Source organism: Pseudorasbora parva, chromosome 13 (assembly GCF_024679245.1).
Source record: "Pseudorasbora parva isolate DD20220531a chromosome 13, ASM2467924v1, whole genome shotgun sequence".
Lineage (NCBI taxonomy): Eukaryota > Metazoa > Chordata > Actinopteri > Cypriniformes > Gobionidae > Pseudorasbora > Pseudorasbora parva.
Window position 1 is genome coordinate 11575707 of NC_090184.1, and position 17912 is coordinate 11593618.

The window sequence follows — 17912 nt, forward strand, 5'->3', positions numbered from 1 at the left end:
TGTTAGTTAGCTTAATGGGAACTATGGTGTTAAAGGCTGAACTATAGTCAATAAATAGCAGTCTTACATAGTTCCCATTCTTGCTGTCGATGTGTGTGAGGGAGGAGTGGAGGACGTGAGAGATGGCATCTTCAGTCGATCTATTGGGACGATAAGCGAACTGAAGAGGGTCCAAGGTGTCAGGGATGGAGGTGCAAATGTTGTTTTTGATGAGTCTCTCAAAGACCTTCATGACTAAAGACGTGAGAGCCACTGGGCAATAGTCATTTAGGCAAGAGGGTTTACTGTTCTTAGGGACAGGGATGATGGTGGATTTTTTGAATGAGGTTGGGACCACAGATGTAGCAAGGGACTCATTGAAGATGGATGTGAGGAGTCCAGCGAGCTGATCAGCACAGGACCGCAGGACACGACCTGAAACACCATCCGGACCAGCAGCTTTCCTAACATCCACACGTTTGAGTGTCCTACGAACGTCATCCTCCGAGACAGAGATCACGTGATTGTTGCAGCTCTGAGTGATTCTGTCTGACGCGTCACTCGACGGTGTCGCGCTGCCGCGATTGCCATCAAAGCGAGCGTAGAAAGAGTTTAACTCGTTCACAAGCAACGGATCAACTCTCACTTCAGCAGAGGATTTCGTTCCAAAAGCACAGATGGTCCTCAGTCCCTGCCACATCCGCCGGGAGTCGTTGAGTTGGAAATAAGACTCCACGCGATCCCTATAACGGAGCTTTGCGGCTTTAACGGCGCGTCGGAGAGCATAACAGGATAATTTATAATCCCTCATATTCCCTGTAAGTAGACCGGCGTTGTATGCGGCAGTGCGGGCGTTCACTGCAGCGCGGATTGAACTGTCCACCCACGGTTTCTGATTAGAGAAGGACGTTATAGTTATTGTTTGTGTGGCTTGCTCTGTCAGTGTGTTGATGAAGCAGAGCGCCACATCAGTGAACTCGCTGACGTCCGATGAACTCGCTCGGAACATGTCCCAGTCAACGTCGTCAAGAGCTGCCTGTAGTGTGATCTCTGAATGAGGCGACCAGCGTTTAACTTCCCGCCTCACCGGGGGTTCCTGAACGAGCCTTTGTTTGTACTCAGGTGTAAGGAAAATGGCGGCATGGTCCGATTTACCAAAGGCTGGTAGTGAACGAGCCTTGTAGGCATTCTTATACAGAGAATAGCAGTGATCCAGTGTGTTTGCTCCTCGTGTGGGACAGGAGACATGTTGGTGAAAGTTAGGCAATACTTTCTTAAGGTTGGCTTTGTTAAAATCACCCGCGACGACGAAAGCCGCATCGGGGTGGCTGTTTGTGGAGCCGCTGATGGCATCATGGAGGCTAGATAAAGCCAGTCCCGTGTCTGCCTGTGGTGGAATATAAACCACAGTGGCGACGACTGAAGAAAACTCCCTAGGCAGATAGAATGGGCGGCAAATTATTGATAAATGTTCCAGGTGAGGCGAGCAGGATCGCGAAAGGATGGAGATGTTTCTGGGATCGCACCATTTCTTGTTTATCATGAAACACACTCCGCCGCCTTTGGTTTTACCGGCTTCGGCTGTTCTGTCCATCCGGAAAACAGAGAAGTTCTCAGACGGCGTCACAGCTGTGTCCGGGACCGCGGGCGTGAGCCATGTTTCGGACAAACAATAGATGTTGCAGTCTCTCATGTCCCGTTGGAAACTTATCCTGGCTCTAAGATCGTCCATCTTATTCTCCAAGGATTGGACATTTGCGAGCAGAATGCTCGGGAGAGGGGGACTGAATGCTCTCTTCCTCAGTCTGTTGCGGATCCCAGCGCGTTTCCCGCGGTGTTTTTTGAATCTTCGCCTACGAGTCGGGTGGCCTTTGTTCAACTCGGCGTTCCGAAGAATCTCAGGTGGCCACAGAGGATTGATGAAAGCGTCTTGAACCAGGTCAGTGTAGCGATAACCTATATCCAAAAGTGTTTTGCTATCATAGCAGACCAAGGCTGATGATAGATTAGTAAAAATCGAGAACAAAAGAGTGTAGAATAATAAATAAAAGCAAAGTCTCAGAGGAGCGACCTGAACGGCGACCGAACACGGCGGCGCCATCTTGCATCATCCAAGATCGTGCAATCGCGAACGCGGATTGAACAACTGCTTTGATGATGTTTGTATTACATTTCTGGAAAGGGACAGTAGTATACCGTACGTGCATTGTCAATGGAGGGACAGAAAGCTCTTGGACTAAATATAAAATATCTTAAACTGTGTTCCAAAGATGAACGGTGGTCTTATGGGTGTGGAACGACATCAGGGTGAGTCATTAATGACAAATTTCTTTTTTGGGTGAACTAACCCTTTAATATACTTTAAAGCAACTGAAAAACAAAAACAAATGTCAGAGCATGTCAAACTGCTTCAGGGCCACAAATTAGCCTTAGGGTCCAGAGGGTTAACAGACAGACAGAGACAGAAGGTAAGGTTTACCTAGCGAGTGGTATATATGTCTGCGCAAGAGACCAGCAGGAGCGCAGGGCAGGTGAGGATGATTCTTTTAACAAGACCACACTGAGACGTCTCAACCACTCCAGCCAGTCATCTTTGGACACCTTTCTGGCTGCACCCCAAGCCTGCACACATCAGAAACAGGACTAATAAACAGATTTTAAAAAACAAACAAACACAAGAGATCTGTTCTATTTATATGTGCCTCAAATCCTTCTACATAGAGAGCTGCCTTCTGGAACTGCATATGTGACTGCATATGTGATTTTAATATATTTTATTTAATAAAATGTACTACTGTGTTGTGAAAGCTGAATTTTCAGCATCATTACTCCAGTCTTCATCATCACATATTCCATAAGAAATTATTATTAAATGCTGATTTGCTGCTCAAAAAAACGTATTGTTATCAATGATGAAATAAGTCGGTCAATAAGAATTCTTTTTTTTTTTTTTTTTTGGGGGGGGGGGGATGAATAAATTGAGTTAAATAAATTAAGTTGTTTTTTTTCAGCAAGAATGCATTCAATTGATCAAAAGTGGCAGTAAAGAAATGTATGATGTTACAAAACCTTTCTATTTCAAATAAATGCAGCTTTTAAACTTTCTATTCCTCAAAGAATCCTGAAAAATAATATATAATAATAATAATAATAATAATAATAATAATAATAATAATAATAATAATAATAATAATAATAATAATAATATTCATAATAATAATAATAAAGCAAATTAGCATATAAGAAAGATTTCTGAAGGATCATGTGACAACTGAAAATTCAGCTTTGACAACACAGACATAAATTGCATTTTTAAACATATTCAAATAGAAAACAGTTATTTTAAATTGTAAAAATATTTCACAATATTTTGATGAATATTTGATGTGTTTTATTTGCAAAATTAAGACAAAAGCCTAGACTATCCATCAATGGTTGAATGTTCAACATTTAGGCAATGGAAAACTGAATAATGAAGGTGATGGTGGAGAAGATAGTGGAAAGACAACTTAGGCAACACATGTAAATGATTATGACGTGTTCATGAATCACAGAGAACGGAGAGTCCCCTCAACATTGTGCCCCAAAAGACACAAAACAATCACTGTCTGAAAAGAATGATCAAGTGTGGTGTTGAAAACAGATGTAGCTATGTTTAAAACCATCCAAAATACAAAAATAAGTTATAGAAAGAAATATACCAGGCACAAATTTAAGGAGGCTCATTTATTCCTAGTGTAAACAGTTTCCAATTTTTTACAAACTTTTTTATTAAAGTCAAATTTATTAATTTCTACATGTGATAAATGAGCACTCACTTCAACCACTACACAATACCATTATGTTTAAAAAAAGAAAAATGTTGTGGATGAGAACATTATAAAGTAGATATTATATTCAGATTTCCAACAGTAGAGCCAAAGCTGATTTTAATGGCATTGGGATTTCTGATATTATTGGACTGGTCTGCTTCAATATCTACGTACTTATGTGAATGTTCCTACGTTCCTAAGGTTACACATTGTACAAACCTTCTGCAGAGCAGTTGTGCTGACGTGCAGTTTCTTCATTGGTCCAGATTCAACAGGGCCACTAACCAGAGTGTCGCTTTGATTACCACGTAATTGTCTATGCTGAAATATTAAAGGGTCCTCTTCCTCTTCTGCCAAAGTATAGCCCTGAGAAAGAGAAACACACATCATCAAAGCCAAATCAAATTCAAACACACAAACAAATCTACATTTGTGTCAGCTCGAAAAAACCTAAATCCCCAAAACTTTCCACAGATTTAGCCCCCAAAAAAATAAAGTCAAATGTTTGAATTTTTTTAACAAAAAGTTTACTGTATGTACACTGTTGACCACTGATTTGTGTGATAATTTACTAGCAACATACATAAACAAAATTTAAAAAAAAAATAGATAAAATGATTTCATAAAAAAAAAAAAAAAAATTAAAATTATTTTCTACAACAAACTGAATATACAATCTAACAATTTCAGGTTATACTGTTTTTACACATCAAACATTTCAAACATATCAATGCCTCAAATCAGCATCTCTAACATTAAATGTCGTGCCTAAAAAATAATGGGACAGCAGCAGCTATTTAGGTTTTGTTGGCAAAAGGAGGCTGAAATATATTATACTATGGGGCTGCTGAACGCTTGACTGACTGGCTGACAAATATTTTAATGTGCACAATCATTTTCCTGAAAACACACAGCTAAAGCAGTTCTTGACCACATTAGCACATTTCACTTCGCCAAATTATTTCAGTCATTTCAAAGGTCCTTACAGCAGCAAAAGAAGTAAGACACCGGTATGTGTACAAACAGTACAAACATACTCACGCGCACAAACAAAAACATTCACACATGCAGAGAAACTCTGAAAAGCTACACGAAGCAATTAAACTTACAGCTTTGCTATTAGTAGAGATGCTGCTGCCGAACACTGTTGAGAGCTGCACATACTGAGGCAATTTACAAAGGCTTAAAATCTCTCTCTAATTACTGCATTAGTCTGCATGCCAATGATCAAACCTCTGTTACTAGCTCTAAAATTATGTTTTTGAAATTAGCAATGCATGTTTGAGATAAGATGCATTAGAAATTAGTCCTATACACTAAAACATTTTAAGGATGAAAACCTGACAAATGTATTAAAATAAAACATCTGAAAAATGTTTGAAAAAGTGAAAAAGTGTGGTGGCCAAGATGGGAAATTTGCACCTGCCACCAGCCAATGGTGGGTACTTTTTCATATGGTGTGTGACTTTGTTGTGTATACCAGCCACAGTGGTGGGTGGATTGTAAAACATATTTGTATTGATTATTGCTTAAAACATTCATAGTAACAGATTGGTTGGCTTTGTAAAAGAATACTGTTGCTCGTAACAATAATGTATGTTTCCAACAAATGAAATTCCAAGTCAATATAACTAAATGAAAAAAAAAAAAAAACTGAGTTTTACTACCACACGCATATATTATCTTCTGTTAAAAATAATGGCTGCGGTGGATGGGATATACAGAAACCAATCAACACACATGGTATCATTTTTGGAAACACTTATCAATAGAGGAAACAAGTTTTAGTCACATAACATCGGTTAATGGAAACGGCGTCATTTCATACTTGTTTATCGACATTTAGAAAATCTAAAGTTTTGCATAAATCTGTAGGCTTGCGGCTACTGTCGAACCTACACGTCGTCAGAAAATGCAAACAATTTGTTCGTTAGAGGAAAAACTAACCTTACATTATAGGTTATAAAAGACCACAAGTCATACAAGTCCCATTTCAAGTGCACTGCAATACAGCCAGTGTGGGCCAGTAGTGAGCAAATTGCGATGCTATAGCTTATAACTACATTTTTCAGTAGCTCAGATACTTTTAAAACAGTGTCGATTTTCCAGTAGCTAACTACTTGATACAGTGAATTTCAATTTGTATAAATGGTATCTTAATTTTAATCCATATTTCCTCAACAAATTGCCTGTATTTAATAAATAAGAAGCAAATAGACTATAGTAGGCAATAATCGTGACATGAAGGCGCGGGAGCGATCACCTTCATTGCACATGAACTGGAGTGCACGTCATAAAAAATCTGAAACACAGCTTATAGGCTACCCCTCACAGACATGAGAAATATTAAAGTTTGAAATGTCCTCTTTTAAAATATTACGAAATAGTTTGAAATGGAAAGAAAGCAAAGCGCACTGTTTACGTGAGCAGCTAATGATTGGCGGTTCTTTTCAGAACATTTATTTATCACTACAATGAGTTTACCTGCATTAGAATAATCCTGGCTGACTCCTGAGCATTTAATTTAAGTTGCATACATTTTGTTCTTGCACTGACGTTAAATTAGTAGCCATTTTGCACTTTGACAGACAGTTTGAGATAAAGGCTATATTTGTGTGTAATAATTCTGACCGTTTTTGCCATTGAAATGACTGGGGGAAAAGTGTCCCAATCAACCCGAATTCACCCTATGCTAATGCACTTTCTTTTATAAACTTGAATTCCAGAAAAAGTGGCTGGTAAAAAATATAAGTGGCTGATAAAATTGGGCAAAAAAGTTAATTTCCCACCCTGATGGTAGCCATAGTATAACCTAAATTATTGACCGTTGAATTATGCACAGTTGAGGTATTTCCACTAATTATTTTCCAACAATGTGACAGCATTTCTTCAATTTATTCTTACATGAAATACTTCTTGAAAAAGAAGCTTTCTTTTACACCAGCAGTACATGTTGGTAATTCTATGTCAGTAGGAAATATCATGCATGTCAAAGACAAGATTAGATATGGATGCCAAAAGGCCATGTGCTAGAACAGGAAGTCTGGGTTCACTAGCAAAGAATGAGTGGTGGTTCACACAGGGGGCCAAATTCAGGAAACGGAGGCAGGCTTCTCCACAAGAACACAAGTGGTGGTTTGTTTCAGACAAGTTGCTCTAACAAGAAAAGGACTGAATAGTCACCAGGGCCCTCTTTTATGTAGAAAAGGTATGTTTTTGCAAAGAAACATTAAATCCACAGACATGGAGAGGGTAAGATGCTGACCTTGACAATTCGACAGATGAGCACATCGTAGCGCTGGTGATTGATGCGATGTTTCAACATCACTTTATTTACCATAGGAATGAAGATCTGATACTGTGAATAAAATATGTAGACAAAATATTTTTCATACTAATATTCATGTCAACACAGCAAAAAACAATTATGCTATTAAACACACAATTTCATTAGAAAAGTTAAATATTCATATATATATTAACAAAGGAAATTAAAACAATTACAAAGCCTTCAAGTATTTTTTATTCACTGCATGTAAACACTGCTTCATGTTTAAAAAAAAAAAAACTGTAAAAAACAGCTAAAAAAAATAAAAACAAAGAAGAAGAAAAAAACAAGTACCACATGTGTTTTTAATTAAGTCATTGTACTCGCATTGTAGAACTATTTGTATAGTTACTTCTTTTCATTTTAGCATCAACTCGGTAGCAGTACTTCTCACAAACAGGCTTTTGAGTATTGGGAGTGAATGAGTGCACATGTGTGTACATGTGACTAAACCCCATCAACTAGTAAGTACACAAATATGGTGTTGTTCCTCTAGCACAGGAAACTGAGGATTGTGGCCTGCAGTGATCAAAGGAATCAGAACTTGTGTCTGGTGCTCATGGTCGCCACATGTTGACTGGTAATTTTAAGTGGAATGGTTAAAGCAATGACCTCATCCCTCTCTCTTATTAAAAACCTCTTTGTGCATTACACTAGAAGACACTAGGAAATATTTAGAAGGCTACTTCAGAACATCAGTAAATTACATAAAACTATGAGAATTATGGCAACATCAAAAAAAAAAAAAGTTTATTTCCAAATGATGAAGAAAGCATTAAAGATCCACACCCCAGACTTGAACTAGGCTTAGAGATTGTACCTTTTTGCCAAGCTGAAAGACTAGTGAGGACAGAGTGTCCATGGAGGTGTTCCGCAACTCTGGAGTAACATCCAGAGTGCGTACGATGGGGTGAATAATTCTGGAAGCATAATCCGTGAAGTCTAATGACTCAGTCAGGCGATCTAAAGTCTCCAAGGCAACCCTAAACAGCAAAAATAAAATAACCAAGTGTAAATAAAACCATGTATTGGCATTTTGTCACATTTAATGAATTGTAAAATAACTAGTGATAGACTGATATATCGGCCAGTATTTAAACATTTAAAAAATATTTGGTAGCAGAAACAATGTTGTCTTGACTCATTTTTTAAAAGTGAACATTGGTTGCACAAATTTGTTCATAGATATCAGATATTTTTAATTAAATTATTATTATTTTTTTTAAATAAAGTCAAAATACAATTAAACAAATTGTGCCTTCTTTATTGATACAAATATATTTTTAAAGCTATTCAGATGTCAATGCCAATATAGAGAGCAGGGTGGCCAAATGAAAATGTATATGTAATATAATTTTAAAAAGCAATGCGTGAGATGTACAGAGAGATGTAAGAAATGTCTAATTGTTTTCTTACTTTTTTAGTGTTTATTTTATTGCAGCAAATGTGTACATCTCATTAGCTTTTTTAAATTATATTACATATACATTTTCATTCGGCCCCCCTGCTCTCTATATTGGCATTGGCATCTAAATAGCTTTTAAAAAATATTTGTATCAGTTAAGGACAAACAATCTGTTTAATTGTTTGAGGTTTTTAAACATCAAAGTATCCAAATATAAAGATATAGAAAGCACTATTAATGCGCACGCACTGTGGTGCAGCCAACAAAAGCAAGCACATTAATAAAATACAATCTGTCTCTACCCTTCTACCTTTAAAATTCTCTTAAACTCAGCCCAGCACTTTTTCAGTAAAACAATACAGATTCTTGTCTGCGAAATACATTTCACTGAGAGTAATGGCAAAGTAAAAGCTGGCCAAAGCCACATTGTTAATGTGATCCTGTATTCATAGATTCTAGGGTTACCTGATTCGCGTCCATCCTTACCACTGCTGTGAAAACACTCTCACTACCTCAAATGACCTATGCCCACATTTTTAAGTAATTTAAAAATGTTTACTTCAATATGTTTTTGATCTCATTGTTTATCAGTGCACATTGTGAGTGCACATTACTATTTATGCATTATTATTAAAAAAAAAACTGAAATAATGCAGTTTCACTGCTTTACTGGTTTGAATAACACTTGTTTTAAAATAAAAAATTGTTCTTATGGAGCTTGAACAGAGCAGCAGATTTTAATACTGACTTGCGGGCCTGCAGGGGGACATCAGGGGCATCGAATAGTTTAACTACGGGAGGCAGTAGTAGGTGGAGGTAGTCATCCAGGTTAGCTCCAAACAGCTGGATGGCCATGAGCAGCTAGGAAACATAAGGGAGAAAATTGCCTGAAAACTGTGAAACTGGTGTACAGAGAAAAACAGTACATATCTAGAAATCAACCATCTATCCATCTACATAGCAAAGGACACATTACAGCTTTGGTTTTAACCCTATAGCAAACCACTAATCTCAAATTTCTTTGTCTTTTATCCACAGATGAGGAATAAAAGAAATTACAAGTGCTAATAGGAAAGCTTAACAGCATTAGAAACAGTAACCAGTGAGTAAGGTTTAGTGGAGGGTCAGGTCTACATCACATAGATTCTGACTTAGGACAACTTATAACAAGCTTGCCTCATTTTGCCCTTAAAAACAGACATAATTTATGCAAAAAATTATTATAATTTTTTGAAATGTGACCCAGGATGAAATGTGATGAAATGTGACCCAAGATACTTTTCCGATGGCAAAAAAAAAACAGAACTGCAAACCTGTAAAAAACAAAATAAAAATTAAAGATTAAAAAAGCTATGAGGAGGCCATCTTTTTGAATAAACCAAAACAAAATCTTGACATCACATCTCACATGAATTACTAAGCTTTTGTTTTATTATTCAACCCATAACAACTGGTAGGCAGTTTAATAGATATTTTAGGGTGACCTCAATGCTCCCAGTGATGCAGGCAGTGACTATGGGCTCTTCAGGCCTGCAGAGAGAAGACTCATATGGATGTAGGCAGGGCTTGACATTAACACCAGCCAACCCGCCAAATGCAGGTAGATTTCAGCTGTGGCGGGTAAGGCAGCCACTCCCACTAGCCACTTTGGCGGGTTGAATATAATTTCAGCCAACAGCCAAATGAAATGCGAAGACCGTCGTATCACAAAATTAAAAATTGTCTTACAATTCTTTATCGATCAACTTGCAGTAAGTGAAGGCGGGATAGGCAGAATCGCGCTGAATGACAACAGAAGCGTGCAAGCTCAGTCACACGCGCAATCAGTTCTCCTTGTCAGTGTTGGGCAGTAGCATCGCTACATTTCTGAAGATCAAGCTCAAATTGGAAACCAACTGCCAAGTCGCGGATATACTTAACTTTCTATGTTCCTTTCTGCCTCGCGCAGACGCGCACAGATGCGGGCAAGCCTTTTAAAGGACTCCTTTGGCAATGAGCGCGGAAAGACGGGTTTGTCGCGTGCACTATCTAGTAGTTGACGTTTGTTTCCGTGCGCTTAGTTTGTTGTTGCACGCGCGTCATCCGCGCAGTGACAAAGGAGAAATCATCTTCAAGTTTTAAAAGAATCTATTGTGTCTCTTGAATAAACACATCTTATTAAAAGCATCGGGGTCCAGCCTGGCCACCTCTTGATATGAATGAATGAAACTTTTCCATGGAGAGCACGCGCACACACACACACACACACACACACACACACACACACACACACACACACACACACACACACACACACACACACACACACACACACACACACACACACACACACACACACACACACACACACACACACACACACACACACACACACAAATATAGGCACGTTTTGTTTTTTTGCCATGTTGGTACTCTTTGGAGCAGGTATTAAATCTTTTGCTACTGTAGCTTACTTTGAGCTGAGCTGAGTTGAGTTAATTAACTTAGTTTCCTGCAAAAGTGCCCAAGTCTAAATTGAGCATAAATGCAAACACATATAATACCCATAGGCTACAGATGAGCATACACACACTCTCAACACATGGTTTTGTTAATATTATGGATCACGTTTTTGTTGCCAAATCGATTTCGACAATTTTTGAGCCTAACTGAAAAAGTATCCATGTCTATCTGCTTGAATTTTATTGATCACAGAGATAGCGTTGATTGGAATGAAGTTGGTTTAATGTAAAATTAAATAAATAAAAACTAGCTTAGATGTAGTAAACTACTTTTGCCAAGTTGCTGTAGCTTAGCTTGCTACATTTCCTATAGGGGGGAAGCTTCAATGTAGTGAAGCTTAATTTAACGTGGAGTAGGCTCTCTTACTCTGCATGTGATAGTTTGAAAGGGTTTTAAATCTTCAAAATCAAGTAAAATGACTCAAAATCAAGTAATTTAAGCAGCCCAAAGTCAACTTTAATCATATAAAATGTAATTTCCAAACTGCAAATTGTGGCCGGTGAAAATGCTGAGTGGCTAGTAACTTTGGAAAACCACTAGCCACGGTGGCTGGTGAGCAAAAAAGTTAATGTCAAGCCCTGGATGTAGGAATTACTGAATTACTTGAGTCGGATATGTTGGTTTGGCCTGGAGCTACACACATCTGTCAAAGGCTGAAGACTGGCAGAGAAAATGTCTAATGATTAAGGAGCTAAGGAAGCTCTGATATCCATGACTTTATTTTGAAGTGCAAAGAGGGATTATATACACACACAAACACTTTATTGCCAAAACCCCTCCAAATCATTGAATTCATGTGTTCCAATCATTTCCACGGCCAAGCACCTAGGCATGCAGACTGCCTCCACAAACATTTGTGAAAGAATGGGTCGCTCTCAAGAGCTCAGTGAATTCAAGCGATAGGCATGCAGACTGCCTCCACAAACATTTGTGAAAGAATGGGTCGCTCTCAAGAGCTCAGTGAATTCAAGCGAGGTACCTTGATAGGTTGCCACCTGTGCAATAAGTCCATTTGTGAAACTTCTTCACCACTAAATACTCTATACCAGTGTTTCTTAGCCAGGCTCGTTTTATAGGGGGTCGCAAGACTTTCTATGCGTTCTCCTTTTTTAGAATTTCGTATGTTGAATCATTATTGCCGTAACTTTCTAATGCTGATTCTAAACTTTCCTATCAAAATAATGTATCACTGCCGCGAACGGCTCTTATTGGACAAGGTCCTACTCTCTTTACGCAAGAGTTTTACCCCATTGCTTGGTAACGACAGCGCGCTCGAGATGCCAGACCTATACTGTACGCAGCCACGGCCTGTTAGCTTGAGACCTGAATTCCTTCTGGATTCAAACCAGACACGAATATCCAGAACTTGAAGATCATTCAACATAGTTTCTCTTGCCATTCAGCACCACCACGCATCTTTGTGAGTCGGGATTTTCAACAGTGACTGCAATGAAAACAAAAAGCAGGAATAGACTGACAACAGCTAGTTTGAGTGCAACACCATGGCCCTCATTTATCAATCTTGCATAGAAACTGGTGTATATGTTGGCGTAAAATTATGCTTACACTCCTCTCATCGCCTGATTTATGAAGCTGTGCGTACCTCTGCAATCCAGGTGTACGCAACACTTGCCCCTGATAAATGTGGCGGCTGAAAACAATCATCATTAGAATAACACGCCCCTATATATTCAAGTCTCCGCCTCCCCCACGCCCTCATTTTACGCCATGGACAAACAGAAGACGGCAAAGAAGCGAAACTTCTCCGACGTGGAGATCGGGCGCGCTCAATCATCTCACTAGTCCACTAGTCAGGGCACTGATTAGGACAAGTCAATGGGCTGACTCCCTGATCAGTGCCCTGACTACTGAACTAGTGAGATGATTGTGACGCGCCCATCAAGATCACCAGGGAAGTGGAAAAAAAAAAACGAAATTGTTTTATTTGGGAGTTTAAAGAGTGGAATTAAAGGCCCATACAAAAACTAAATATGAACACAAATAACGAGTACTGTTAATAGTGTGGAGGTTGAGAAGCGCACTCCAGCAGTTTAAATAGCTGTTTGGATGATCAATTAGGCTACCATCGCTGCATTATTTTACAGCACGTTTTGAAAAAAATAGCATTTAATTTCGTATCACGGCACATGTATTGGGGTGTACAATAGTGATGATGATGTGATGTGGAGTAAGATTTTTTGTAAGATTCTTATTATTATTATTATTATTATGATTATTATTCTCAATGACGCTTGTTATTTAGAAGAAGAGTGTTGTTTTTATTGATTTTATTATTATTTAAAAGAAGAATGTCATTTTTATTATTTTGTCAGTCTGAATTATTTTAGTCTCAGTCCGTGCACAGCTGCCGGGTCAGGTGGGCCTGAAACGTCAGATAAAGCGCACAGGCTCGCGACTGGAGGAATACATATGCCTACAGATCAAACACTTTGGTAAAGTCACACAAATTAAACATTGACGTTCATGTTGCACAAAAATAAGCACTGAATGTTGTTGTTGTGATATTTAACAGTGGGTCATATAGCATATCTTGTCAGTGCGTTTTGTGGTGTTAGGAATTGCTTTTCTGCGCATTTTCCCACTAACTCAAACGTGCGTACACCACCTCCTGAGCTGGCGTAGGATTTGAGCGTGCCGTACACCAACGTCCATATTGATAAATCTCAAAGTCACCGTGGGTTTGGGTGTACGCAGGGTGTACGCTGGAAATTTGGTGTACGCACTTTTGATAAATGAGGGCCTATGAGTGGCCCTTTCCCCAATTCCACCGCGTCTGGATATCATCGTTTCAGAGCAGCACTCTCAAATATCACAAATGTGAGTAAAAAATAAATATATCAGTTTTGGCCTTATAGTCTGCCTAATTATTGAAAAAAAATGTGTTTTCGTGAATTAATGGTAAAACTTTACAACATGGTTCATTAGTTAACATGAACTAATAATGAACTGCACTTTAAATATTTACTAATGCATTATTAAAATCTTGTTAAGATTCGTTTATACACTGTGAATTAACGTGAACAAACCACGAAAAGCTGCACTTTTATGAACTAGCCTAGGTCTAAAATTGATGTTATTTATTTCTAGCCATAGTGGGTCGTATGACTGGCATACAAAAAAAAGTGGGTCGCAGTAGGCAAAAGGTTGAGAAACCCTGCTCTATACTGAACTACAGTCAAATGTTAGCGGTATTATAACAAAGTGAAAGCAATTGGGAACAACAGTAACTCAGCCACGAAGTGATAGGCCACGTAAAATCTCAGAGCAGGGTCAACGCATGCTGAGGTACACACACTGCAAAAAAAAAATGCTTTTTCATCTAGTATATAATCATTTAGTAGGGTCTTGTTTCTAGTCAAAAATTCTAAAAATTCTTACATTAAGAAACATTTACTAGACAAGTAAAAAATATTGTCTTGTTTTGGGAAAAACAACTCAAAATTAAGAGTTTTTGCTTAAAATAAGCAAAAAATCTGCCATTTGGGTAAGGAAAATAATAAACAAGACAATTACTTTTGATTATCTACACTGAAAAAAAAATGACTTTGTGGTATTGTAAAATCTATTACATTAATTCATGTAATTTATACATTGTTAAATCAAGATATAGTTGGAACTATATATCTTATGTAAAATTTACACAATTTATAAATGTAATTATATATGTATATTTACAAATAGTATTTAATGTTTTATAGTCACAGCACATTTACCTAAAATACTAAGTCAATTTTAATCTGAAAAGCAAAGTGTGTTTGAATCTGCCGGCACGTTTTGTTGTTGTTGTTGTTGTTGTTGTTGTTGTTGTTCAAAAAGATCCTGCTTGGTCAGTGGTGGCAGAGACGGTCAGTTTGGGATGTCGCTTTTACATGGCTGACTTATTCTTGGTAAGTTCTGACTTTTCTATTTTAGATTTGTGATAACTATGTACTTCATTTTGATGGTTGGATTATTCTGCCGTGCAAAGGCAAAAGGCCGTAACTTTGTTTTTGGTCGAAAATGAGTTATTGACATTTTTGGGACATTCAAAACCTCCTTTTGTTTTCCTCCTGTTGTTTTTTCGAGAAAATTATGGATTGTCTTAACAGTAATTTCCAAAAGCCCAGGAGAAACCAAGGCAGAACACCGTAACAGCAGTTACCGCTCTTTGCCTTTGTTTTGGAACGCTCAAACTGAGTTACGGTACTCTCCTTTGTTTAGTCATGCGTCAAAATTAAGTTACGGTACCGACATGCAGTTATGGTGTCCCGCCTGTGTTTTACTGTCTATTAAAGTCTGCCACGTTTAAGTTACGGTGTAGCCTGTGTACTGTCATCCATGTTTTCATAATGCAGAATATTTACTCAGCGCGCTGTCAGGCAGTTTGGGGCTGCCCACTGCACGACTGTGTGCACTCGAATGCCGTGACAGCGTGCGATCACGCATACAATCAGTAGTAACAGTTCGCAATTATATCCATATATCCTACCTTTTCTTGTAAACCCGATAAAATCCATGGCAATGAACGTCATCTGAGATGTTTAATCCACAAGCATTCTGAGAATTTTTCCTACTTGTTGTTCACATCAATCTAAAAGTTGTCCTTTTAGGCTAGGCGATTTTCATTCAAAGATGTAAAAGTAATTAAGCTATGTAGCCTATTGTATCATTTTTTTTACTAGATAAAAACATTAAAAACATATTGGAATAAATAATTAATCTGTTTAGCCTATTAATGGGCAATCCGATCCATTCAGTGCTGTCATTAGAGTGTGATAGCCAAACTTAACCCTTGATTAACCAGCGGCACTATTTGCTATTTATCTTATTCCAATCCCATGCATTTTTACATGATTTGTTATTTGTTCTATTTTTTATATCTTTGCATTATATATGCAAATGTTTACTCATTAGAAATAATCTTATCTTGTTCATATAATTCAGTGTCACCTATCAACCTGTAAGTTTTGCTGCACAGCAATGAAGATACTCTTTACAAGACGTATTGTGTCCTTAATAATGGCATCAGAATGCAATCAAAGCACATGATGGTAATAAGAAGATGGCTAAAATTAATTGTAAATCATCCAAAATAAATGCCATGATCATTAGATTTTATGCAGGTGTTACTATATTGATTTTGTAAATGGTGATCAGCAACCAAATATTGATAATATGGAAGTTACTGCCTTTTGCCTTGGCATGATATTTTTTGCAGACAATACAAAGGCAGAGTGCAGTAACTTCAAAATAGGGGTCAAAAGTCAAGTTTGAGTAAAAAAAGGTGTATGTAGATAATTTTCATTACTAAAACATCTAAATGCCAGATTTCCAGTGTCCTACCTATAACTAATTTGGCTGGACAACAAAAAATCTTTAAAGTCATTTTTCTCAGTTCCACACTCCAGTGAGTTAAGGTCTTTTGCCTTTGTAGGGCAGTATTGCAAAGACGTTATGGTTCAAATTTGACTGAAACTAAGTTTTAATCACAATAACTTCTATAAAGTTGAGACTGGTGTTTAGTCAAAAATAGAGGGGTTTAAATGTAGTTAGCCACGTTCTTGTAGAAAAAAAAACACCCAGTCTGGTTAACTTCAATATAATTTAATGTTAGCAGGCCGTGATTAAGTGCTGGCTGCCTGTGTGTCCTCTAGCTAATATTAACCTTATTTAAAATTGTAACGTTAAGTTAGTTGTTTTTATAGCCACTGAAAATTTCACAGCAATTAATTTATCAAAGCTAAAGTTAGTCTGCACCAAAGAAGGAAAGTTTGGATGGTTATTTTTGGACCAAAATGTATTTTCGATGCTTTAAGAGATTCTAATTAACTAACTGATGTCACATATGGACTACCTTGATGATGTTTTTATTCCCTTTCTGGACATGGACAGTATAGTGTGCATACACTTGCATACGCTCTCGGACTAAATATAAAATATGAATGGAGGTCTAACGGGTGTGGAACAACATTAGGGTGAGTCATTAATGACATACATTTCATTTTTGGGTGAACTCACCCTTTAATGTTAGTTATGCCACTGTTGGCTGCTGAGGTTTAGTTGAACCATATAAGGTTAATTCTACAGTTATTGTAAATTATAATGAATGTACCTTAACTACTAATCAGTTGATGTGAAGATTACTAATTTACTGGTTCATTGTAAATGTTGACCTAATAAACTGTTCAACTTTATTGTATTTATGTGTGATTTGTGATAAATGTATTTGATGCAGAGAACATTATTACATTTATTTGGTAACACTTTAAAAAGCAACAATTACATAATAATAGTGAGTAATATAAATTAATTCAGCTAAGTAATTTAAAATGTGAAATGGACAGACATTATAAAATCTACTTAATTACTTCATAACAGTAAATATTACAGATTTATACAATTTACCTGATATTTCACAACAGTTATGTTCCTTTTCAAATTACCGGTAAATTTATTTGATTACTTTTAATAAATACAACATGCTAAGTTAAATATAATTAAGTAATATTCACTTAATGTCTTCGCAAATGTTACATTTATAGTTAAGTACATTTTACTTGACACAGGCAAGTAAGTTGTACTTGATATCACAGCAGTAAATTTTACTTAGAAAAACTGAGTGCAAATTGTTACAAAGATTTTAGCAAGTAAATCTTACAAGTTGTTTTTATCAGTGTAGTAAATACTTCTTGTTTTAAGAATTTTTAGATGTTTGGACTAGAAACAAGACAAAAATACTAAGTAAGAAAAGCATTTTTTGCAGTGCAGAAGTCAAACTTTCTGCAGTCAATAGCTACAGACCTCAAAACTCTGTGTGGCATTCAGATTAGCTCAAGAACGATGCGTATAGAGAGCCTGCGGGAGCCTGCGGCACTAGTGGGAGCCT

The 17912-nt window shown here is 37.3% G+C and overlaps 1 protein-coding gene across 4 annotated transcripts in view; it reads right to left on the reverse strand.

The window, feature by feature from the left end:
• Positions 1-17912, reverse strand: part of mtor (mechanistic target of rapamycin kinase) — a 301563-nt gene that overhangs the window by 157231 nt on the left and 126420 nt on the right. For all 4 annotated transcript variants that reach the window (XM_067413178.1, XM_067413177.1, XM_067413180.1 and 1 more), the window contains exons 22-26: positions 9273-9385; positions 7940-8102; positions 7057-7149; positions 4011-4157; positions 2459-2601 (exon numbers count right to left, since the gene is read on the reverse strand). In XM_067413178.1, coding sequence (XP_067269279.1) covers positions 2459-2601; positions 4011-4157; positions 7057-7149; positions 7940-8102; positions 9273-9385 — 659 coding nt within the window. The remainder of the gene's footprint in view (positions 1-2458; positions 2602-4010; positions 4158-7056; positions 7150-7939; positions 8103-9272; positions 9386-17912) is intronic.